This window comes from Fundulus heteroclitus, chromosome 8, assembly GCF_011125445.2.
Source record: "Fundulus heteroclitus isolate FHET01 chromosome 8, MU-UCD_Fhet_4.1, whole genome shotgun sequence".
Classification (NCBI taxonomy): domain Eukaryota; kingdom Metazoa; phylum Chordata; class Actinopteri; order Cyprinodontiformes; family Fundulidae; genus Fundulus; species Fundulus heteroclitus.
In genome coordinates this window covers 28,500,115-28,526,480 of record NC_046368.1, presented here as the reverse complement: position 1 = coordinate 28,526,480, position 26,366 = coordinate 28,500,115, and the positions used below count along the sequence as shown (strand labels likewise).

The 26,366-nt window shown below is 41.6% G+C and overlaps 2 protein-coding genes across 4 annotated transcripts in view; one reads left to right on the top strand and one right to left on the bottom strand.

Annotated features, from left to right (window-relative positions):
- Nucleotides 1-9,459, bottom strand: part of lin54 (lin-54 DREAM MuvB core complex component) — a gene marked incomplete in the record, with an annotated part of 15,264 nt that extends 5,805 nt beyond the window's left edge. The window contains 2 exon segments of the mRNA XM_036140513.1: nucleotides 4,275-5,054; nucleotides 9,352-9,459. Coding sequence (XP_035996406.1) covers nucleotides 4,275-5,024 — 750 coding nt within the window.
- cops4 (COP9 constitutive photomorphogenic homolog subunit 4 (Arabidopsis)) lies at nucleotides 9,371-21,454 on the top strand. Of its 3 annotated transcripts, none has more exons than XM_036140514.1 (11): nucleotides 9,371-9,505; nucleotides 14,084-14,163; nucleotides 14,253-14,404; nucleotides 14,505-14,608; nucleotides 16,145-16,298; nucleotides 16,384-16,534; nucleotides 16,628-16,798; nucleotides 17,169-17,273; nucleotides 20,280-20,395; nucleotides 20,520-20,604; nucleotides 21,192-21,454. In XM_036140514.1, coding segments are annotated over exons 2-11 (1,173 nt in total). In that variant the 5' UTR covers nucleotides 9,371-9,505; nucleotides 14,084-14,162; the 3' UTR covers nucleotides 21,326-21,454. The 3 variants fall into 3 exon arrangements, with proteins under 3 accessions (XP_035996407.1, XP_012725121.2, XP_012725122.1); XM_012869667.3 differs by lacking the exon at nucleotides 9,371-9,505 and adding an exon at nucleotides 12,059-12,212; XM_012869668.3 differs by lacking the exons at nucleotides 9,371-9,505; nucleotides 17,169-17,273 and adding an exon at nucleotides 12,059-12,212.
- Nucleotides 21,455-26,366: the final 4,912 nt, after the last annotated feature.

Sequence of the window (26,366 nt, the reverse complement as noted above, 5' to 3'; positions counted from 1 at the left end):
TTCACTATGCCCACACCAGATGTTTACTTTAGCCTCTGTGACATTAAAGCTCACCAAGGCTGGTGATGCTCAAAAACATCATGTCTCCTGCAAGGAGGTGTTACTTTCACCATCACTGTGAGCCCAAGGTCACATCCAAACCAATAAAAACACCGCCAGGGTCAAGCCAGAGCGCAAACTAAGCACGCCAGGGTCGCCTAAAAAGGCAAATGGACAGGAGCCGTCCTCCCAACCTGCGAGCTGTGGAGAGGCGCTGCCAGGCAGCGTGGGGAAAACCCTGAGGACAAGACACCAGCAACATCAGCATGAGGGCGTGCTCACTTACGGGACCATATTTTTGCAGTTTATTCCCATTTTTCCCCCTTTCCAACAGCTTTGTTTGCTTTTCAGCTCAGTCGTAAAGGACAAATGCCACATTATACGGAATAAACATTTGCGAATCAGCTGGCGTCTTAACACGGACCTTTCAGAAGCCCTGTACACCTGAGCTGTCAGGACTCAAACCTTTACAGTGTTCGTTGTGTTTTTTTTTTTACCAACTCTACTGTAGTCTTTAAAGCCGGTGGGTCTGCAGTCCATTAAACCACGCAATGTGTGAAACATTATCTACAAAACAGAACATGTTCAGCAAAATCAGCAGAGAGGTTGCCTAAAGGAGAAGTAACACGGCTTAAAAAAGGACCACGGTCATAGCAAAGGAGTACGACCCGCTCGTCTGTACAAGGTTGCTGCTGGGATGCAATTATTATATGGAGATGGCCCTTCCATGACTTATGGACGCCAGCGATTCTCCTCCAAGGCCATTGCTGATGTCTTCCTGCCCTGGCACTGTGTCAACGCCGCTGTGCTCCAGACGAGCACGTCGCCAGATTTCCTGCCTACATAAACATTGTCATGCGTTCAAGGGTTCCCAGAACCCTTGAACTAACAGGAGGGTACATTTCCTTTTTACCCGACTACATATACATACGTTTCTAGAGCCATAGCAACAGTCACACAATCCAACATAACATTGTGAGAGTCTGGATTGCTTTAAGATGGCCGTTAGTGAAAATGGCCTCGCTCTGGCAAGCGGTTAGCTGGACCCTCTGGAAGAATTTGTCCCCCATTTAAAATCCTGACCGGTTTCTGCTGCAGCGCGGATACTGACTGTTAACAACTGCTCCGCAGAAGCCCACCTAACAGCTGGAAAAGACCCCTTTCAAAGCAGCATTTGTCGTTTCTGCCGGTTGATGTTAGGACAAGCGCGCTCACGACGAGCTGTAAAGTCTCAGCAGAAGATGGAAGACGTGTTTAAACATTTCTATTTATACACCAACACATTCACGCGTGGTGCCAGCACATTAACCGTTGCACCGTACAGAACAAGCTAAACAACGTTTGGAGCTAGATCTTAGCCATTAAACATCTGTCACTGTATAAGACGCTAAAAATGAAGGGAGGAACGGAGTGTTTTTAACAGAAATGGTTTTTAACGCAGTAAATATGTATACTTTGCAGGCCCCAGATCAAACTAACATTACTAAATATCTGACTTTGACTGCCATGGAGCAACGTGTGACATTTGTGACGCACTGTTCAGAGGTTTTGTGGCTGATTTCATGGGGCTCTGATGAAACTGGTTTTGAATTCTCTTTAAGAAATGTAAAAAAAAAAAAAAAAGAAAGGCATTCAACATTGAACTGTCTGAACCGTAAATTGTTTAGAGGAAAATAAAAACAGTGACTTCTCAGAAACAACCCAAGGTTACAAAACTGTCTCTCTGCATCACCGAAAACCTATAAGGGAATTCCAGCATTCCTCCTTTACTCCAGCTAGAGAAAAACTAACAGCTTTAAGAGTTTGATCATGACATACCTTCCAATTTAGAGATGTACCGTATTCACTAAGGATGCACGATATCTCAGCAATAACACTGGTTTCAGCTGCTTCATTTTGTTAACATATTGGTAAATTCTGATAAGTAAAACTGGGCAGATATTAACAACCGATGTTTATTTCCATCTAGCTCAATTCAATTTTATTTATACAGCGTCGATTCATAACACATGTCATCTCGAGGCATTTTACAAAGTCAAATCCAATCAAATCACACAGACAGATTGGTCAAAAAGTTTCCTTTGTGCCAGGGCTTCTGTGGGGGGGAGGGGATGCATTTTTTTCTTTTAGTCATGTGAAGGTGATGCTATGCAGCCAGGACTGGTGGGTTTTTAAATGAAACATACATGCAATGTCAGCAGGGAGGTCTTTTTTTCCCCCGGTGTCAAAAGCAGACGCGTGAAAAACAGCTATATAAACTATACCCCACATTTAAAAATGCAGTAAGCGTGGTTTTTCAGTCAGTACAAAAGAAACAAATCTATGTATATCGATAAATATTTGTTGCCGTACAATAACGATGATATTAATATTGCGTATCGGCCTAACTTTTCAAACCGGTGCATCCCTAATAATCACAATAAATTTTTTGGCAACAAGATCCTTTCAAGAGAAGTTACAGCTGGGCCCGGATCAGCGTTTGAGAAGCAAAGGGAGGACTTTGGTGTGTTAGATTGTTATTGCAAGAGGTCAATATTTATGTTAAGACCAGAGGCAACATCACACTGTGCGCCGCAGAAAGAGCAGTCGACATTACACAGCTCTGCATGCAAGGAAAAAGAAAACTGTCAGCAGAAAGGGATGTTAGCAACTAGTCTAATTAGAGTCTTAACTGTGAGATTTCCAAAAGCAAGACTTCTGGATATTTTTCATTTTAAATTCTACACTTCTCCAGATTTAACGTTCAAGTTTTGTTCTGCAGTCTTTTAAGAACTTTCTGAATATTTTGAACACACCTTGGACGTCTTTAAAGGGGTGAAGTAGGTTCCACATATTGCTAAAGAAAATGTTGCTGAAGTTGGCCTCAGATTTCTGGAGCACAATTTCCCTGTTTTATTGGCATCTGGACTAACTTAGAAAATACAACTTACAGATTTTGTAATAAAGTCGGTCTGAGTAAGGTTTTGGATATCACATGCTAATTCTTTAGAGCAAAACCTTTTAGAAAACATAAAAAAAAGAGAACAGGTTCAGTGCATTGTTTGGCATTTAAACAATACCCAGTGTAATGACTATAGGTCCAGTTCAAAAGGTCCAAAATATATTGAGATGTGTGTTTTATACTGAGGGTGCATTCAGCCAGTAAGTTAGAAACCAAACCACAGATGAGTGAAATGTGACAAGTCAAGGATAAAGGTCATTTAAACATAAATCAATGTACAATCCTCTGCAGAGACAAATCCTTAGAAAGATGTCTGCCCTACAGAAAACTGATGACCAAAAAACAAAGAAAACTCACATTTTCTATACTTTCTAGATTAGGGAAATGGTCAAAGAAGTTATCTACTTAAGCCAACTGCATGAGAGGCCTGGGAAACATTGCCAACATTTCTTAATCCAGCATTTTCCAGAGCAGATACAACTGAGCTGACAAAGAATATGAAATACAGCAACGTTGGTGTAATAAACTCAGCTTCCTGTTCACTTCTGATATATTAAAGAATAATTTTTGTTCTTTGACAATGTATTTTGGGAAAAATTGATTAGTTTTAAACTAAGAGCAACATATATGCTTGTGTCTGTTATGTTGCTCACATAAAACTAAGAACAACATGTGTTATTTTGCTATAACTTGTTTTAACTTGTGGTGGGAACCTATGACAATGTGTTGTGGGAAAGACTGATTCTGTATTCCTTATTTTGCTTATATTTGCGCCATTATCTGAATTGGCAATATTATTTTGCTTCACACACACTGCTGAGATGCTGGGAATGTTTTTTGTTTTGGAAACGGGACGAACAGCTCAGATGGGAGGGATAAGTGGCCACTCTCGCTCCCATCTGATACTTTGTTTATTGGTATAAAAAGGAGGGGACCGCCCTCAGTCGTTGAAGTCAGCCGTGGGTTGTATGGACACCCGGCTGCGTGGATTGCTCTCTAACCGGACTGACCGACTTCCCAGTCCTAACCATAGTAAGAGATGGAACAACACGCCTGTTTGAAAGCTTGCCAGGCTTTAAGTGCTTGCTACTTTACGTGTGCGAAGTGCTTGCTGTTTTGTGTTGCTGTGTTCTGTGGGGAATAATAAATGTGTGCCTTATATTCTAACAGAAACAGTGTTTGAGTCCTTATTTGTGTTTGCCGATCTCTCCCGATCCTGAAATAAACATTTCATAAAACAACTGGTAAAATCAAACGGGGCTGATTATCATGAACACAAATCAAACGTGGTTACCTGTACGGTCTTCAGCTGCTGCGCCTGTAATGTGGTCACCTGGTTGCCAGCACTCCCCACCACTTGTTTCAGCTCTCTCCCACCAATAGTCACCACTTTAAACTGCGGCGTCGGAGACTTGGTGTCTCCTGAAGTGGGTGAAACCCCCGGCTTGCTGGCGCTGTGGGGTAACTGGAGCACTATCGGCTGCCCGGTTTTCCCTATTGCTGTAACCAAGAGTTTTTGCCCTTCTTGTTTGATGACCTGGGGGGACGTACCTGCAGCTTTTGCTGCTTCTGTGGCCTGAGATGAGGCCAACTTATTGAGGATAATCTGGTGGTTGGCTGCGGAAATGGCAAACGGAGCGGTGAGCTTCTGCGTGCCGCTGGTGGAGACTGTGGTCCCCGCGACGCTGTCCGTAGTTTTGGTCATAGCTGTAGAAGTAGCCAAGGCTGGTTTGATGGTGAACAGGGCTGATGGAGTGGAAACCGTGATGGAAGACTGACTTCCAGGGACGACGCCGAGGGCGGAGTCTGCCGCTGCGGAGGTGGCCACGGTCTGGACGTGATCCTCTGAGGCGGCGTTTGAGCAGATGGCCAAACTCTCCGATGACACGGGAGCGTCCGTTTCCATCGGGACAGATGGGTCGTGCGTTGGCTCCGACTGGACCGCGCCGCCGTCGGACTGGGAGAGAGGGATCTCTTCTATAGCCTCGGTATCCATGATTTCATCAGGAAGGAGGCTGTTGAGCTCGGGTGACACCACATCCATGGTTCGCTGAGTCTTAGCTCTCCGTTAGCTCTAAATACAAAACAAACGAACACAATTTAGGAGTTTCAAAATCAACAGAGCTAAGGCTAAATTAGGAATAAAACAGAATACAACTCTAATACAACCAATAAATAAAATATAGGAGAAAGCAAGGTGAAAAAAAACTGTTTGTGACCAATAATCAATGACATAATATTACATAACGGCAAGTTTAAAAATATATTTGACGCCGTGTTGCACCTGAAACATCAAACACTCAGGAAATTTTGTTAAGGAATAACATAGAACCTTTGACTGACTGATAAGAAGTGATATTTTCAAACTAAGGTTAGCGAGAGGAAGCGTAAGCAGACTTAACATTTCTGGTTAAAAGCATAAAAAAGGGGATTTATTCACAGATTGAACCCCAACTCTGACCAATCCAAAGCACAGAGAATTAAATTTATGGCAACAGCGATGTAGTAAGAACTCCTTTCTTGGTTTTATTGGATCTCAGTTCAGGGTCCAAATTTTTAGTACCATCCATTGTACAAATCTTATTTGGCAGAACGGTGCTTATTTCTTTTCTGTTGGCAAAAAAACCCTGATTAAGCAAACATTACCTGTGGTGTTCCTCAAGGCTCAGTCTTCAGCCCACTTCTATTCAATACCTCCATGCTTCCCCTCGCTCAGATCAAGACCATTGTGATATCTCTCACTACAGATACACGCTAAAGACACATAACTTTATACAGTCCCAGAGCAAGTGTAGCAATGGGTACTGAATTTGGTACTTTTTATAGGTACTGACTAAATCCTGTCGGTGCCACAGAGTACCGATTCACGTAAACTCAAACGGTGCCATGTTTCAGTACCTAAACACATCGCTGGGACACTGAGGGAGTGGCAGAGATTTTCCATGTCGGACTTGAACACAGCATTGCACCCACAGTAGCGTGATGATGTCAGTAGCTGCTGGTCCAGTCAACAAAGCAAGTACAGCTGATAGAAAGTGTTATTGGTGACTTCCTGTGAAAGCACCAATCATTCTGCAGCTACTGCCTAGAGGCAGCAGCGAGAGCTGCCGTGAGCCCCGACCCACTTCCTAGTGCTGTCTCAATATCAGCTGCTGAAAACCCCGCCTGCAGTCAGAGCAGAGAGGAAAGACTCTCCACTCCATTGCAAATGTATCCCGCCCTGGATTACAAAGTGGGATAAAATACGTTTTTAATGTAGTCCTTTTTCCTTCTGAAGCCTTGGTACTAAAATAATTCCCTGAATTTGATTCACACACTGCTTGAATCTCTTACTCACCTCATTCACTCTGTGTGCCTCTTATAACTGTCTTATTGGGAAAATGTGTTTTACGTAGTGTGGATTCAAGCAATTTATTGAAATTCATAAATTCCATCAATCGTCTTACACGTTTATTCCTTATGGGATAAAGCAAGGGGTGCTGGTGCCTATCTCCAGCATTCAGTGGAAGAGAGGCGGGGTTACACTCTGGACAGGTCGCCAGTCTGTCACAGGGCAACACAGAGACAGTCAGGACAAACACATTCTCACACACACTCACACCTAAGGACAATTCAGAGAGGCCAGTTAACCTCTCTGTGGGAGGAAGCCGGAGAACCCAGAGAGAACCCACACATGCACAGGGAGAACATGCAAACTCCATGCAGAAAGACCCAGGGGTGTACTCGAACCCAGGACCTTCTTGCTGCAAGGCAACCTCTGTTAAGGTTTATATATTGACAAATAACTATGTTAAACTTAAAAAAAAAAAAAAAGAAAGATTTTATCATAAAACTAATCAACTTTTACCACCACATTGACAGATGCAAAAGTTCAGAAAACTGGCAACGTTGAGCACCGGTACCATATCGGTTCAAATGTGAAAGCTCCCCATCTCCAAGCAAGTGCCCATCAGAACAACTTCAGTGACTGGATGGATCTGAGTTTCCTCCAGCTTAGAAAAGACAGAACCATTTATTTTTCAGTTATGTCATAAAGTACAGAGCGACAGAAATATTGAACTAAACCTAGTACAATGGTGAAAACCATTAGTAGAGGGGAATTCTGTAAAAGTAGGAAAAAAAAATAGTAAGCACCAATATCATAGCAGTCCATACTGAATTAGTTTCCTATTAAGAGGAAAAAAGGTGTTTTAAAATGGTTATTGCTCTATAAAGGCATCTTATTCTACAATTTTAGTTGACTGTGTATTTTACCACAGATAGCCCCCAAAAACTGTATGGGTTCTTCAAATGAACCCAAGAGAAGCACATAAAGGCCAACTGTTACACTCAAGTGTCTTCTCTGAACAATTAAACTTTAATGAAAGGGTGAAGGACTACCAGGATTACATGTCAGGAGACGAACCACGCAGGAAACCCGCGTCATCAGAGATGGGTTCAGTTTGGACCAAAAGGGAGCAGCTTTTAGGTCCCCTTGTTGCTGAAAAGTTCTTTATAAATGAACTTGCCTTGCCTAAACCTGGGCCGATAACAACAACAACAACAAGCGATGCTTCTTTCCATCTAGTTGCCCTTTGCGCCCGTATGTTTGCCCTCTCTAAAGGGAGGGTGTGGGGTTGGTCATGTCTTGTTGTTTTATGGGCATGTGACAGTAATGCTTTGCAGCCGGGATTGTGGGGTTTTTAAATGAAGCAGAAACGCAACGTCAGCAGTGTGGTGGGTTTTTTCCCCCCAGTGTCAAAAGAAGACATAGGAAAAGCAGCGTGTATAACCTGTGGCAAATTTGATCGTCCCAGAACCGTGAATGTGTGCATACATGGGTAAATATCGGTATTAATGACCTATTAATATGGGCCTAGATCTTCATACCGGTGCATCCCCATTTTCCATGTGCTTGTGCTGCTTGAACAGTTTTCTATCCCCATTTGACCGCTTTTCTCTTTAAACACGCCGCCCAACGTGTAGGGTAGTTGTTGAGCTGCGTTTAATCGCCTGTTACAGCAACAAAGCTCAGTGAATGGCCTCGTCCATGAACGGTGTCGCCTCGGTAACAAAAAATAAAATTTAAAAATAAAATAAAAATGTCCAGTAATAAAAGCAACGCGGACACCCATAACAGGGCAACGCTGTGACAGACGGCGGGTTAAAACCAAAACAACAAAAGGCAATTTAAAGCTAGCGGTGCCACGGCATCGCGGAGCTCCCACCCAAATGCCCGCTTGGAGGAGCTGGGCCGCTGGGTCGGCGGCCAGGAAGGAGCAGGTGGAGTCGGAGGTGCTGGAGGCTCATTCTGACAGGAGCTGACAGCTGGGAGGGGAGGTGGGCTCGCTAGGCCGCGCCGTTTATCTCCGGCGTATCTTTGTCCCGCTCCGCTCCGCTCCGCTCGACCTTAAACCCACCGAGACGCCGACCCACGGACCCCCCCCCCGGTCCCACGTTGCTGCCAGCAGACACTGGCTGCTTAAAAGCAACCCAAGAAGCGACGAGGTTTTGGGGTTAGGGAGCGAAAGAGAGAGAGAGAGAGGGGGGAAGAGAAGGAAGCGTCGAGCTCACTGCTGCTTGCGTTACTATTTCAGGCCGGGGTTGGATTTCGAAAGATCCGCCATTTTTACCTCGTCATCAACTCGGTTAGCTCTCCGGCTAACCTCATCCCTCTCCCATTCCACTAAGACTTTCGCAGAGACAACTCGTTAAACAAAATGGGGGGAAAAACAAAACAAAAAAACAACAACAACAACTGAGACGATACTTGTAGTAAACGTGTACACGACGCACCAAGCCAACTCTTTGGGCAAAGTGACAGTGTAAACAAAGCTAGCCTTCGGTAATTGCTCCCCTGTCAACTGGGAAATCCGTTTAGGAGCGAACATCCGACACCCCCAAGCAGCTCCGACCGCGGGGGTTCATCGCAGCAGCCTGCGCTGCGTGCGTCTGCTGCCCATCAGTAATCATTTACCCGTCCTTTAGGAACAGTTCGCCCCCTTAAACTGGTCCGACAAGAACCTGTCATTGTCCAGCTGAAGTAAAGCGTTTACTTTATAGCAAGTTAATTAAGCAGACGGTTCACGGACTCCTATAGCGGGAAAAGTGTCCCACAAAGTGTTCCGACATACACAATGCTGCTCATGTCCATCACCAGGGGAACTCTGCTCCTTGCTGGCTATCATCGTGATCGGTAGCGCCAGCTTTATGAAAGCCAGCCCAGCGGGCAGGACAAACCAACTGTACTAGCCGAGTTGCCGAGCTGGCTAACCAGAGCTAGCTAGCACAACATTATACCTCAACATTATTCACACCCCCGTAACTTCGCAGCTTTGGCCAGGGCACGCTGCAGTCGGGCGTAGCGGGGGGCAATAGGTAGCCGTGCTTACCCGAGATTTTGACGCTGGGCGGCGTTTCCAGAGGAACCGAGGAAAGGAAAAAGGCGATTGTTCAAAATACCGCGCCGAGCGCCATTCCTCCCTGACATTTCACAGAACGGCCACGCCCTCCACGTTCGACGTCACGGTGACACTTTGTTTAAAGGTACAGCGCAGTGTTGTTGTTCATTCTCAGCAGAAATGGTACTAACATGTTTGAAACGGACAGAAAATATCTAAGAATACATCTAAGACAGATACGAGACAACAGAAAATATTCAGCAACTTGTTTTGGCAAAGAATTGTAATTTGCACTTTGCAAGTAGCCTCAAAAATAAATCTATGAAAAGTACATATCTATCTATCTATCTATCTATCTATCTATCTATCTATCTATCTATCTATCTATCTATCTATCTATCTATCTATCTATCTATCTATCTATCTATCTATCTATCTATCTATCTATATAAAATTAATTAATTAATAGTAATAACAACAACAACAATTATGGAAATATAAAATTTAATCCTGCATCCTTAGCACTCTCCTCACCGCACCATTGCATTCATGTCTGCTTGTTTATATGTGTTCATATGTGTCCTCTATGCTGCACACTGTGTATTTTTATCACTGCATTATTGTGTTTTTTGTATTACAGGGATCATAATGTGATAACAGTGACTACTACAAATGTGTTGCTTATATGTGTTCGACGTGTGCACTCTTAGTGCGCTGGCTGGACAAGCGCAGAAAGACTAGCAAACCTTAGGGTAGGAAGGTTATCCTGTAAAAGACTTTGTTGCGAAAGGTACATCTCAAGGAAGTATTGTCTTTTGTTATTTTCTGTAATGATAAATGATAGGTTTTATGAAGTTGCAAATGTAATGGAGTTTTCTCCTTTTTTTGCAGACGTTGGGGCAATTTAGAAAAGTGGAAAGAAATCAGAGTTTATAGAAAGGAAACTACAGGAGGCTATTACAAAAGTAGAAGAATAGTTGTATAAACGGAGTGCAAAATTTTCAGTTGATGAAACGATACACAGGTGATGTTTTCTTTTCTTTTTTTACAAGAGAAAGAAGTGAATGTAAATTAAAACTCAAACTATATAATCAGGTTCTGATCCGATTATGAATGGTTTACAATGTCTCTCAGATAGTAAGGTGAACTTGCACACGCCTTAGCTACTTCCAGATGCTGCTGTACTGCTGTATAAAATGCATATTATATATTATACCATACCATACCCTAAACTTAAACATAAATATTTAATTTCTTTACCTGAGTATGCCATTTTATGAATAACTGTGCAATATTTCCTTTGATATGTATGTTTTTTATTCTTATAAACTAACTACTGTGTGTAATTCTGTCTGTGACTTCATCACCCTCACACCTGAATTTCCTCATTGTTGGACAATAAAGGAATTTCCTATCTTATCAGGATAACTGGAACTGAGAAGATTACAGTTATTGGTAAACTATTGAGCAAGTTTACATGGTCATAATCAATGGCATTACCGCGCAACACTTTAAAACCCCGCTGGGAGAAGGAGAGGGAAAAAGTTAACAGTTTTGAATAGATAGTGGAATAGAAAGAGCAGCAGAACTAGAAGTGGCTCAAATGGTTATTGGTCCACCAGTCCCATTACCATCAATAGATTGCAATGGAACGGGTGGATCCTCCCTGAAGCTAAAATAGATTTTTCAATGCTTGAAAAGAATACAGAAAAGGAGAGTATTCTATAGTCCAAAATTATATTAATAGCTCTTATTGTTATATTCAGATTTACAAAGATGCATCAAAAGATTCAGATGACAAGATGGGAGTCGTATTTATTGTTCCAGAGTTTTGTATTTCAATAAAACGATTAGTGCTGGTCTCTCAGTGTACACACGGGAAATCTGGCAATACCTTTAGTAGTAAAATGGCTAGAGGACACTAGAACACTTAAAACAATTAATTGTTCAGATTTAGGTTCATCATTGCAAAGTTTACAGAATAATAATTCAGATGGGAAGACCAGATATTCTTCTAGTGATACAGCAGACATTGTATAGAATAAAACAAATGGGGGTTGTTGTTGTATTTTTGTGGATACCAGCAAGTATTGGGGTAAGTGGAAATGAGATGGCAGATAAAACAGCAACGGAAGCTACAAAGCATTTCCATGTCAAAAAGGTAATTTTGACATGGAAATTAATTTTAGTAGATTAGAAATTAAGAGCATCCACGGCAGAAACAATGGGAAGAAGAGCAAAAAGGAAGATGGTTTTATAAGATACAAAGGAAAGTTGAGATGAGAGGTCAGGGAAAAACGGGAGATGCATATTTGGTCTGGATTACACTGCACACTATTCAGAGTAGGGGAAAATACCACCAGAAATTGTGACTTTTGTTAGTAGGAAGAAACACTAGAACATATTATGCAACATTGTAATAAATATTTTAAAAGGTATTTGCTTATTCGAAACATTGAAAATATGAAAATAACATTCACATTATTAGAAGTTATATGGGGAAAGAAATGCTATCCACTAGTACTGCAGTTTCTTCGATGTACTACTGACTTATTTAGGATGATTATATTTTTTAGTATTTTATTTTCGGAGTACCGGTAAAGTTCACGGCAATCCCGATTCACACTCCTTACCAGTAGGAGGCGGTAATGTACGTTAAAGTTATTTGTAAAATGAGATAAATATCACAAGAAGAAGAAGAAGAAGAAGAAGAAGACGAAGAAGAAGACGATTAGCAAAGCGGGTGTTGTTGACATTTTAACAACACATTTAGCGACAATGGCGGCTGAAGTGAGACAGGAACTTGCACAATTGATGAATTCAAGCGGATCACACAAGGACCTTGCGGCCAAGTACGTAGTTTTCAGCCGGGTGAAACTTTAGCTGCTAATAAAAATCAGTTTACAGCGGAAACGCAGCATTCGGCGTTAGCTAACAGCGATGTAGCTTTATTGGACTTAGCCATGTTAACGTCATTTACGCAGTTATATTATCCACATATCCACGAGTTAGATTAAAAGTGTTTTCCATGTAAACTAAAGAGAATTCACAGCGGAGCTGTCACACAGGATTACATATATATTTTTGCAGTGCTTGCTAACTTCTGCAGAAGCTAATGTTGCTTTTTAGCTTCCAGCTTGAAAACACACTGGAATGCTGCATGGGGTGAGGAGGATATAACTTTATTTCACAGATCTTCTGGATATGCATGTACCTATCAATATAGGTCAATCCTGACCAGTATACTTATTAGTCTTCATTTTCTCTAGCTCCTCCCTGCTGAAAGAAGCAGATGCATCATGGAGTCTGCCACCATTTTTCAATTTTTCTAGGAATTAACTCCTTAATCAACAGCGACCCTGGAAAGATCAAGCTTTTTATAAATGGCTTGTTCTGGTGTAAACAAATCACAGTGTGAATCAGCTTTATTTGCCAGGTATATGTACACTACATCTACCAGGCAAACACTGCTGCTTACCATATGCTTACTTATACAACAATACAACGACACATTAATGCAGTAATAAAAGTCAGTCTGCAGTAAAGAAAACACACCTGAACACATTATAAACAAGCGATCGAGACAATAGTGCAATGAGAAGAGGTGGAAGTGATGTAGAGCTGCACAGGACTTTCTGCAGTCCTGACCCTTGATATATATATATATATATATACCGTTGCTGTGCATTGAGTCAGGGCTGCTGCAGGAGTAGTGTCAGAAGTACATGAAACCAGGTCTTTTAAAAGGCTAATACACCTTTCTAAGTAGAATGATTTGTTGAAACCCTCTTTTTCTGTCTATATCAGTTTAGAAATTTCAGCTTCAAGACCAGAAACTAACAAACTGTAATGCAACAATGCAGTTTGAGCTGTTAAAACATAAATTGACAGGATGGCGATCTTTATAGCAGAGCACTAGGTATACCTGTCAACACAGTTCCAACACTGCTTATGGAACAGCTATGTGTAAGACAATATGAATAGTGCGAGTATATAACAGCAGGATGTATTACAACAATGAACAGAGCCTATGATGATGCAGATGGTACAGACAATAAACAGAAACTTGGTTATTCTGTCTTTTAACTGCCTTTTAACAAACGTGAAATTAGGTCTGACATCTCCCTTCAATAACTTTCTTTTAATTTTTTAACAGTAACGTGAATCACTCTTGGCATTTTATCAGTTCATTTTTATTTATTAATCCATGAATAGTTTTTATTATGGAGTCTCATTCCCAGTTTTCATCCGGGAAACAAAGGGGATTTGCCGAAAACAATGTCTAAAACCTTTTGTCAACAGCCAGGCTTTCGTTTATTAATGTGGATTTTTTTTTTCTTCTTTGATGATTGTAATGAACAAGACAAAAAACAAAACTATTTTCAATTACTGGCCCGTTTATCGGTTACTCGCCTATTTTCTTCTTACCCATGTGTTTCTTGTCACGGCCTGGCTGGTATTTTGCTGTCATTCGCCTACGGGTGGCATCGATCCCGTCTGGAAAACTGTCTTCAAGAAGCCTGTTTTAGATAATCTACTGTGGTTAAAGCGTACGTTTGAACAGAAGTTCCCCAGAACTCCTGCTTCATTGTCTGAGCTGCACACTGGACAAAAAGCGTGGCCTTTCTTCCTCCCTCAACCTTTTGCCTGTTTTTAAGCGTCTTTCTAAAGACCGTCAAAAGGAATCCTAATAGTTTTTCTCATCAATAAAACTTCTTTGTAGATACCGTCAGATTTTGGAGAAGGCCATCCAGCTGACAGATGCCGAGCAGCTGGAGTCCTTGAAGGCCTTCGTTGAAGCAAGTATGCAGGACAGACCTTCCTTTCATGCAGCCAGCCTCATCTACAGGTTTCTTCCTGTTGAGTGACTTTGAAATTTGACGCTTTTGCAGTGGTCAACGAGAATGTCAGTCTTGTCATCTCGAGACAGCTGCTGACCGATTTCTGCACACACCTGCCCAACCTGCCCGACGCCACCGCGAAAGCAGTTTATCACTTCACCTTGGAGAAGATCCAGCCCAGGGTCATCTCCTTTGAGGAACAGGTAGGTTTTCTTTACGTCCTCCCGCAACCTTGATGGAGATTCGTTGAGGGAACTAACTGGCTGTGTCTTGCGTGGCTAAATGATGTTTCTGTCCCCTCAGGTAGCCTCAATCAGACAGCACTTAGCAACCATCTACGAAAAGGAGGGAGACTGGAGAAACGCGGCTCAGGTTTTAGTTGGCATTCCTCTGGAAACCGGGCAGAAGTAAGTAGTCTGTTTGCAGATTAATGTTCGGTGCCCGTATTCACAAAGTTTTCTCAGAGAGCTCCTACAGCCTAAAAAGTTCTGCCTAGTAGTCTTAGCTTAAGAGCGTTTCAGGTAGCTGCTGAGAGCGACTCTGAGGAAGGAAATGACAGAAATGTCTTAGTGAGGAGGTGTGGCTGACCATGTTGCCCGGTGGGACGCTGTTTTTCAAGAGCTGTGATTGGTTGATAGTACAAGAAGGGAAAAAAAAACAAAACACAAATGTGCTCCTAGTAATGAAAGGAGAGAAATCAACCGATTAGACCGGATTAAGAAATGTGAGTCACGATGATTAAACTTAGCAAAACTCATCACAATGTTTGAATGGACCTTATATACATCCTCATCATTATTTAGATTTGCTTATTTAGTTTTACTCGCCAGTCATTTTGCTACTTCTTCTATATGATATTAATGCGCACTCACCTGTCAGCATTTTATTTGGATTGCCTGCTTGTATAAAGGGGTCGTGTTTGACAAAGCGACTGACATAAAATGGAGAAAAAAGGTGTAAAAACCACCAGCGCCGCCCAGCGCACAGCTCTGGGAGGAGAATAGAGGAGTGTTGCAAGGTAAACTGGTTCCTAGATCACAGCGAACGTACGGACTCTGTTGCACGTTGTCGCAGATCTATGCGCCTTTTTCTCTGCCCATCTGGTGCTTTTATGCACCGGCCTGGAAAGTAAGAAACAATGAAAAGCGAGGGGATGGCACCTTCTAGATGACCATTTAGGCTCCTGAAATTATCAGGCAATACAGGAAATACTTCCTCACCGCTTTTATATGTTCTTTGTTATTCCTATTATTTATCCTCAATGAAATGGCGTTACTAGAGTCACACTTCTTAACCATCAGGCTGCTGAAATTAATTAATTTCTCTCTATGGAGGTGACAAAGTTTATCTTATCCACTTATTAATAGTTGTATTATTGTTATATAAGTCTATGTGCTCATTTCCTCCACTGTTTAGGTGGTGGATCAGCCAATCAGCTCTCTCTGTTTCCACCATCTTCTCTGCTTCAGACACTCTTGGACTCGCTAAAAGTCCTCCTCACTACTCCTAATAGTTTTTCACTTTAGGAGCTCTCTGAAGGCATAAAACACTTTGTGAATAACATTTATCTTACCAAGGTAAAATTCTAAGAAACATATTTTTCCTAAAATGACGTCACTAGTCGCTTATGCTGGTGAAGATTCTCAGTCATCCAGGTCATAGTCATTCCAAAAAAAGTAAAAAAAAAACAAAGCAACTGGACTTGTTTTCCGTAGTTGAAGACGTTTCGCTTCCTCTCCAGGAAGCTTTCAAAAAGTGAATTGAGAAAGCTTCCTGGAGAGGAAGCGAAACGTCTTCAACTACGGAAAACAAGTCCAGTAGCTTTGTTTGTTTTTTTGGAGTCACTAGTCGCTCCTTTTAGTCTCAGGGTTCTTTGTGAACACGGGCACTGATCTCTGTAAAACCTTCACTTATTTCAACACTTCTTTGCTTCCCCCCAATAGGCAATATAATGTAGACTATAAGTTGGACACGTACCTAAAAATCGCCCGGCTCTACTTGGAAGACGATGACCCCGTACAGGCCGAGGCCTACATCAACAGAGCCTCGCTGCTCCAGAACGAGTCGTCGAACGAGCAGCTGCAGATCCACTATAAGGTGCATGATCCCTTATTGATTTTTAGAATAAAACCTCTCTGATGTTGCTGCGTTGTTATGCGACTAAAGCAGCTGTCCTTTTCAGGTATGCTACGCCAGAGTGCTCGACTTCAGGAGGAAGTTCATTGAAGCTGCGCAGAGATACAACGAGCTGTCTTATAAGTCTATTGTCCATGAAAGTGAGCGTCTGGAGGCGCTGAAACACGCCCTGAACTGCACCATACTGGCCTCTGCAGGTACAACATATTTCTATTTATTTTACATTTTCACATAAGATCTTGGTAGTTCTTTCATTACTTCCCATCCTATTTTTTTCCGACGCGTTACAGGACAGCAGCGTTCGCGTATGCTGGCCACTCTCTTCAAAGACGAGCGCTGTCAGCAGCTCGCTGCTTATGGGATTCTGGAGAAGATGTACCTGGACCGCATCATCAGAGGAAACCAGCTGCAAGAGTTTGCAGCAATGCTGATGCCCCATCAGAAAGCTACGACAGCGGATGGTAAGAGGAGATTAGTGATTTTTGTTTTTTGTTCCACAGAAGCTGCTAAGTTGCTGGTTTGGAGACGCAAGCTGTTTAACTTGGTTTGTGATTCCTGGCTGCCATCTATTGAGTCATATTAAGGAAACCCCAGTCATTCTGTGTTGCCATTTCACTGATTTTATACCAACTTTGCTAGGTCAAAGGTTTTTGTTCCGTAGATAATTTGGTTCTTAACATACTTCAGTAAGGATCCATTTCATTGTGTGCAGCCAAAACGTCCAGCAAACATTGTTCACCTGCTTCATAAAGTTAGCACTTTGCTTTTGTCCTGAAACAATTTATTGAGTAGTGTTTCAGCTGCTGTCTGCATTGCTGTCATCCTCTCCAGAGGAGGTTTGTCTGGAAGCACATCACGAAGGGCAAGTGACAAGACACAGAGACCCGGAGCTGCATCAGCCAACACAGTCTCTCTGTCACTGTGACCATAAAGGGGGTGAAAACTGTCGAACTGTTTGAGAAAGCCCAGAATTGCTTCTGGTCCAGTTTCATTTGTTTGCTTTTAGAAATGTTTTTGTGCCTACTATAAGTGTTTGAGCAACAATGGCTTTGGTTTTTAGGCAGGGTTCCTCTGAGAGTTTATGAGCAGTTATTATCTTACCAGCCGTAGAGCCAGTTCTTAATAATACAAGGGTGAAGAAACAAGATCCGCTGTGCAGGCAAGCTGAACAGTCAGTCAGGGACGGGGCAGAATATTAACTAGACATTACCTCGCTACAGAGCCCTGATTCAGATCTAATGGTTTGTGATAACTAATTCTACTTTTTAGAAAAATAAGCAAACTTATACATCTGATGTTTATACTAGGGATGCAAACAAATAATCGACTTATGATTAATTGTTGATTGGTGGTTAATTAGATTAAAGTTTGTTCCATCCCATTAACGGATGACGTCCGCTTAGACCTTCTTCCAGTGTTGTAGTTCGGTCACCATCCAGCAGAGGACGCTGCCGGTCATTCTAAAGCGGAGCAACACCCGCAGTAGTAAGAGAAAACAGTAATGGCGGACACAACATGAAGCGGTCCAAACGGACTCCGGTGCGGGATTACTTTTGCACTGTTTAATGAGGATGTAAAATGTTCTTTATGCGCTTCTGTTTTTAAATCTAAACACTCAACAAGCTCTTTAAGATGTAAGCTAAACAGCTCCCATTCAGCCAGGCTGCCTGGCGGAGCAGAGTCAGTTTCTCCACCAAAAGTCACTCATGTGCTAAGAAGGCGAGGATGTGACGACAGGAAAGCGGAGGGTGTTACGCAAAAACATTGTAACATGATAGAAAAAGACATGATGCCAAAAGCACAGTTGCTGGTGAGGGCTTTCGTGGGGATTATTAGTGTTTCATATATTTTATTCTCTTCAACTTAGTTGTTTCTATTCGGTAACCTTTGTTTTTTTTTTTGTTTTTTTTTATAAATAATGTGTGAGAAAACCACGTTCCATGTTGTGGAAAGACCCTCTTGATACAAGAGAAAATTAGTGTTTTTAACAAAATGGCTGTTTATCAATTAATCGTTAGTCGATCGATAAGATCTATGAACTTAAGAACTCATTAATCGGTAACTTGCATCCCTAGTTTGCACATTTCTTGGGGTATGTTATGCCTTGTAGTTTTGCTTTGGCTCTGGGAACAAAAGATAACTTAAATCCTGGAGGAATCTGTATGTTGCAGTAAACATGCTTGTTCGGTTTTCTCCAATGAAAATGTCACAAACAACCTTGAAAAAACTTAAAGGGGTCTGAAGACTAAAAAAGACTTTATGTTAACTGATCATGTTACAAAGAAGCACTGCTGCCTGATCCAGTGGGGATGTGCCAATATTAGTCATTCTATGATCGAGCGACTATGCGAGCGAGCGAGCTAGCGAGCGAGGAGCTGAGTGGCGAGGAGCGCGCGCGCTCGCGCGCCGCGCTGTCGCGCGCGCTCGCTCGCTCTCGCGCGTCTCCTCGCGATCTCGCCCGCTCTCGCTCTCGCTCGCTCTCTCTCTCCGAGATAGAGAGGAATATATATATATATAGATATATATATATATATATATATATATATATATATATATATATATATATATATATATATATATATATATATATATATCTGCCCTTTGAACACGATGAAAAACGACCACCCCGCTGACATTGCCTCTCAGGTACAGTTTTCAACACCCCATAATCCTTTGCTGCATCACTATACCTGTCACATATCTAAACAAATACCACATGACCAGCGCACTCTCCTCCCCATCCGTAACATTGGTTATTATTGTCGGCCCAGTTTTACTTTTCGAACCTTATCTGGCACCGATCTGCTGAAAAAAAAAATCGTCTGATACCGATGGTACTGCAGATTTCTCCTACATCCCTTATATTCAGCAACTAAACGGCTACATTTAAGAAAATCAGTGCTCTGCTTGGGACACCTGTAGTTGCTGGTTTGTCCGTACTAACTAACACCCAAGGGCATGTGCATTTGCTGATTAGGAATCATTTGAAACTATTTTTACAACAAATGATTTGAAGAAAATGTAGTAATTGTATAAATAATAGTACAGTTAGCTGGAGAAGATTCTCAGTCATCCGGGTCATGGTCATTCCAAAAAAGTTAAAAAACAAAACAACTGGTCTTTTTTCCGAAGTTTGAAGACGCTTCGCTTCCCATCCAGAACCCCCAAACATAAGATGAGCGGAGTGGTGTATGCAATTCAGTACAGTGAGGAATGTTCTGATCTTTATATTGGAGAAACCAAACAACCTCTCCACAGACGCATGGCTCAACACAGGAGAGCTACCTCCTCTGGACAAGACTCTGCTGTCCACTTACACCTAAAGGACAAAGGACACTCTTTTGAGGACCAAAATGTTCACATTTTGGACAAAGAAGACAGATGGTGTGAAAGGGGTGTGAAGGAAGCCATCTACGTTAAGAGAGAAAAACCAACCTTAAACAGAGGAGGAGGCCTTAGGTTCCAACTCTCAAAAACTTATAATACAACTATAGGATTAATTCCGGCCAATCATCACCTCAATCCTCACCCTCATACAGGTGATCAAAACATCGCTCTGGTAAACCAGGCCAATAACAACCCTAACGACTCCTCGTTACAGAGGAGTGGACCAGCTATGGCTTAATTTACAGGCCAATAACAACCCTAACAACTCCCCATTACTAAGGGGTGGACCTGTTTCAGTTCAATTTGCATGTTATCTAACCCATAACAAGGCCTTTGTTGGGCAGTGCTATAAAGCTTGGAGCTCCACACTACTCCAGACATTTTGAATTGAGAAAGCTTTCTGGATAGGAAGCGAAACATCTTCAAACTTCGGAAAAAACTCCAGTTGTTTTTTTTTTTTTACTTTTTTTGGAATATCCCAGTTAGTGATGACAAGTGGCCAATTGCTGCTCTGACAGGGATGTGCTCTGAAGCTTTGGCCCTCTCTTGTTTCAGGCTCCAGCATCCTCGACAGAGCCGTGATTGAACACAACCTCCTGTCGGCCAGCAAACTCTACAACAACATCACTTTTGAAGAGCTGGGGGCGCTGTTGGAAATCCCCCCAGCAAAGGTGAGCAGTTATTGTCTGGGTATTTTAACGAGTGTTTTTTTTTTTTTTTTTTTTTTACAAATGCACTTACTGTGCCATAATTATTGTGTATTACCAGCAATAAGAGACGCGTTTTTGTGTTCAGGCTGAAAAGATTGCATCTCAGATGATCACTGAAGGACGCATGAATGGCTTCATCGACCAGATAGACGGCATCGTTCACTTTGAAAGTGAGTGTCGGCGGCCTCTTTGCCGTCTCTTCTTTTTTTCAGCTATTATTTATTTTAAGTGAAATTATGTGTCTTTGGCCTGTTGTTTAGTTCTTAACTGTTTGGGTGGGAGTTACTCTGAGACACGGACCTACATGTAATCGACCGACCTCAAGTGAATAACACTGGCGATCTCTACATGGTGGCCCCTGTGAGAGGGCGGGGCATACTAGGCAGCAAGACGTTAGTTAAAGACGATTTCAGCTTCAAAAGATTTTTTTTTTTTTCAAATTCCCATCAATTAAACAGAGGTTATATAATCTAATTGATTTGTTTAAAGAGTACATACATTTAGCTGTGGCAACAGAAATTGTATAAGGTTATGTTTATTTTTTCTTTCCACTGCATCTGAAAAAAAGTCATGGAGAAAAATGTATCACTTTGCGTCACCACTATTGTTACTAGTGTTTCTATCCAGAAGGGGGCAGTGTCTGTAAACTGGGTCGTTCAGCACCGTCACAAAGCCGTCAGACTGAGCTTCAGCCTGGATGTTCAGCTGCTTCGTAGAGATGTTGGATCTCCTCATTGTTTTATTTCTCTCTGTGCAGCCCGTGAACCTCTTCCTACCTGGGACAAGCAGATCCAGTCTCTGTGCTTCCAGGTCAACAACCTGCTAGAAAAGATCCGTCAGGCAGCTCCAGAATGGGCAGCACAGGCTTTGGAAGCCCAGATGACCCAGTGAACATCGGTACCCTTCAACGACCACAGAACCCCCCCCCCACCCTGCTGCCTCAACCCACCCTAAAGTCCTGACTTCCTGCTCAAACAATGTCACCACTGAATCCCCAGTTATTAAAACACCTCAGATGAACTTGTTTGTATTTTTTTTATTCTTATCTTATTATGTTGTATTCTCTAAATCACGCATAGCTGTCACAGAAGCCAGAGAATGTACTTTCAGGACTGACTAACATGTTAGCAGTTTGGGCGAGTCTTCTTCTTCTGATGGGGTCGTGGGGTCACAGCCACTTGGGCCAGCTCCTCCAGGGGAATCCCAAGGCGTTCCCAGGCCAGCAGGGAGACATAGTCCCTCCAGCGTGTCCTGGGTCTTCCCCTGGGCCTCCTTCCGGTGGGACGTGCCCGGAACACCTCACCAGGGAGGCGTCCAGGAGGCATCCTGACCAGATGCCCGAGCCACCTCAACTGGCTCCTCTCTATGTGGAGGAGCAGCGGCTCTACTCTGAGTCCTCCCCAGATGACTGAGCTCCTCACCCTATCTCTAAGGGAGAGCCCAGACACACTACGGAGAAAACTCATTTCAGCCGCTTGTATCCGGGATCTCGTTCTTTCAGTCACGACCCAAAGCTCGTGACCATAGATGAGGGTAGGAACGTAGATCGACCGGTAAATCGAGAGCTTTGCCTTTTGGCTCAGCTCTCTCTTCACCACAACGGATCGGTACAGCACCCGCTTCACAGCAGACACGCACCAATCCGCCTCTCGATCTCCCGCTCCATCTTCCCCTCATTCGTGAACAAGACCCCAAGATACTTGAACTCCTCCACTAGGGGCAGCACATCCTCCCCAACCTGGAGAAGGCACTCTACCCTTTTCTGGCTCAAGACCATGGTCTCAGATTTTGGGGCACTGATTTTCATCCCGGCCGCTTCGCACTCGGCTGCGAACCGCTCCAGTGAGGGCTCTCGCTGGAGTTCGGTCGAGTTGACATATAATAAAGTTAAAATATGTTTCAGCACATTCTACAGTTTCACCTGGAAAAAAAACACAATATCTGGAAAAAGGTTGGTGAATAACGGTTACTCAAACCTGCTGGTTCAGTGAAGAGAAATTAGGACTGGATGATAATTCAATAAAGATATATATCGATCGGTAGATATGTGGTTCAATAGAAAAAAAAATTGGTTCAATAAAAAGTTAAATAGATGAACAGTTTTCATTCCTTTTGCATTCTAGCCTGTCATGTAGGTTAGTACTACAGTCATTACATCCTCCCAACCAATCACAAACGTAGACCCAGGAACGCTCCGCCTCTAGAGTTCAGGGAGTTCACCTGTCCTTTTTCTTTTAAGACTTACAGTTTTGATAAGATGTTGGTTGAATAAAGGTTGAGTTTGAATTTGGTGTTCTTTATTTAAAAATATTTCATTAAGCAACAGCATAAAACGGCCAGGGCTGCACTTAAAATATATGTTGTGATAATTATCGATATCGATCAATATGCTTCTTTTCTAAATCGTCCAGCCCTAAGAGAAATAAGTCTAAAGTAAAGTAACCTGTTTGGCTAAATAACCGTCATTTACTTTTTTTTGGTAACATTAAATCTCCAGCTGTTATTCTGCTTAATAACATCTCATCTGTATGTTTATACAAAGTAAAACATTTTCAGAAGATCTGATGCAATGTTGTTGTTAAATGATCAACTAATCATAAGTGTGAATTAGCTCAAATGAATTAAAGGCTTCAGCATTAAATGATGATTTAAGCCTCTCTGATGCATGTTAGGAAGAAACGTATCCGAAGAGGCCTAAAATGGACTAAACTCACGCATGGAATATAGAGTTTTCTTAGGATGTGTTGCCTGTTGCAACATTGTAGCATTGTGGTGCATAATTGAGAAAGTGCAAATGTTTTACCCTGATTCTTGCCAGATGGACGTAGTTCCGCCAAGCTCCACGTGTTCCACATGTGCGAGAAGCTCTGCGGAACGAAATCCATCTTCCGAGAGTTGGGTTAAAAAATTTATTTTATTTTTTTTTTCCAATTTGCACATTTGTTACATAAATATGTATGCAATGTTCTGTAACTTTTAAAGGTCTCAATACATGCCATCTTCAATGAAAGTAATATATATTTTTCTAAAGGTTGTAAAAAAAAAAAATGATTTGAATATAAATAGATGTGACCACCTCTTCAGCAGCAGCAGTTTGGACGGGATGCTGGTCTGGAGCATACCGCTGTGTGTGAAAACCATGCCCTAGTAGAAAGGGATCAGCAGTGGCCTGAGCTAAGCAGCTTCTCCAGCTCGTCCATTATAGGGTTATAAGGCCCTTTCTAAGTAATTCTACAGTGAGAACTATATGCAAAATATTTAAGCCTATTTGCCCATCTTGGACTCACCCCACAGTCGGAGCAATTAGAAAACAAACAATAAAATAAGAAGGAAAGAAAATGCAGTTTCAGGAAATATGTTGATAAGGTTTATGGCAGGATAATCAGAAAAAGAGGCGGTTCAGGAATGGCTCGGTTGGAAGAGTTGTCTGGGTTACTGATCAACACGTAGAAACTCCCCTTAACTCTTGGCTCTATTCAGTCTCTAAATGGCTTTGCGTTTAAAGATGTAGGAACCCCCTTAAAATTGACTTAAAAGGTCGGGATGAAGAAAATTTGTATTTGAAAAGGAGCGGGATGCACTGCCAAAACCAAACTAAAAATAAGTAAGATTTTCTGAAAATGAGTGTATATGTCCTTGATCTGAGCAGGTAAATAAGATGATCTGCCAATATAATAAGATTTTGGCACTTAAAATAGGAACAATTCATCTCCATCATCTTATTTCAAGTGCAGAATATCTAATTATCTTATTTTAGGGGTCAAAATACTCATCCCATTGGCAGATGATCTTATTTACCTGCTCAGATCAAGGACAAAAACACTATGTTTAAGAACATTTTGCTTATTTTTAGATCCGTTTTTGCAGTGTGGGACTACATTATTTAATCCCACCCCTTCTTTTCTAAAAAATAAAATTTACTGTTTCCTTATTCTAAATCGGAAACAGGTCAGTAAGACTTGACCAATAATCAACTTACTTGGTCATTCTATATACATTATGTGACAATTACAAAATAAAGTTGTCATTGATATATTATTACTATTAGAAACAAAAACTTCTGGTCAAAATACACATTCCTAGGATGATCAACACACACACATGCTTGTTTAATGCGCATAGTGAGGACCATGCCTTGTTTTCCACAGACTTTCAGTCATCTTCATGCCTTTCTATGGTTTAGCCCTGATCCTTGAACTCACCCTAACCTCTACGGGTTTGTGCCCAACCCTAACCTAAACCTAACTGACACTTTAGTGCTAAACCAAACCCCTGATGAAAAATAAAATTTGTAATCCAGAGTCTGTTTTGCTTTATTCAGTGTTGAAATCCCCCTTCACAGTTTGGCTTGTTCATGTCTAATATGAGAGTTTGACCATGTTTGTTTATTAATTATTCCTTCCAAAAAGTTAATTTCATTCCCTATTCAAATCTAACATACTAATGTAATTGCGGTTTAAGTCTGTCACACCCAAAAAAGAATAAACTTTGTCTCATTCAAATGTATTTCTATCAAACCACCTTTATATTTTCTTATTTCTTTTTTAATCCTGTGTACTAACAATGGCAAGTTCCCACTCGAGCAAAGGATGTTAGTGTCATCAGCAAATACCACACGCTTCAATGACTCTGAGACTTTACACAAATCCTTAATGTACAAAATATAGAACTGTAAGGTATACGTTAAGCTAAATGACCAAACAGAACAAGCCAGTGGTAGTCGTGAGTAAAATTGAGGAACTGGAAAAATACTGCTGGGTATGATCAAATGTAACCTAACAAGGGTTTGAACACACAATTAAACAATATGACACAGTCAGGAGTCAGTCAGCTTACATCTGCAAATAAAAGTAACTAATTAACTTGGGTTGAGCAGCATGGAAATAAGAAGCAACAGTCATTTGAATAAACAGACTTTAATGTCCATACAGTGGAGAGTATCATTCATCCGGACAATACTTTTTTCAGTAACACCAATAATAACTGCTGTTAATGTGAAGGCATAAATAAAGATGGATAATTTTCATGGATCCATATTAATGTTTGAGGTTTATATACTAACTTCCCACATATTAAAAATTAATTAAGTCATTTTATGCAACCCTTTAGTGTTACTGCAGTTAATGAAACATGGATTAATCCTGCCAAAGAAATACATTTTGACCTTGGAAGCTATGAGTTTGTGCATGTAGAAATGAAAAAACAATGGTGGGGAAGGTGTAGCTCTATATGTGAGCAATGATATTTATTTCTGGGTTATTTATAAAATGTCACTTACCGAAAATAACTTGGTTGACTGTTACAGTTGAAATATACACTGCCTGGCCAAAAAAGAGTCGCTACCTGGATATAACTAAGCAAACAGGTACAAGCCTTCCATTGGATAATTACTGCATGGGCGATTATGTTTCAGCTGGCAACAACTGGGGCAAAGAGTTGCTTCTTGTTTCTTAAACAATCATGTCGAACAACACACCCTATGGTCCCGGAAAAGAAGTCAGTCTGTTTCAGAAGGGTCAAATCATTGACATGCATCAAGCAGAGAAAAAAATCTATGGAGATTGCAGAAACTACCAAAATTGGGTTATTGTTTAAAACGGGAAGGACGGTGGGGATCAATCTTCTTTGAGGAAAAAATCCTGAATGATCGTGATCGCCGATCACTTCAACGTTTGGTGAAATCAAATGGAAGAAAAACATCAGTAGAACTCCGGGCTGTGTTTAGCAGTGAAAGTAAGAGCATTTCCACACACACAATGTGAAGGGAACTGAAGGGATTGGGACTGAACAGCTGTGTAGCTTTAAGAAAACCACTAATCAGTGAAGCTAACCAGGAAAGAAGGCTTCAATTTGCTAGAAAGCATAAAGAATGGACTCTGGAGCAATGGAAGAAGGTCACATGGTCTGATGTGTCCAGACTGACTTTGTTCCA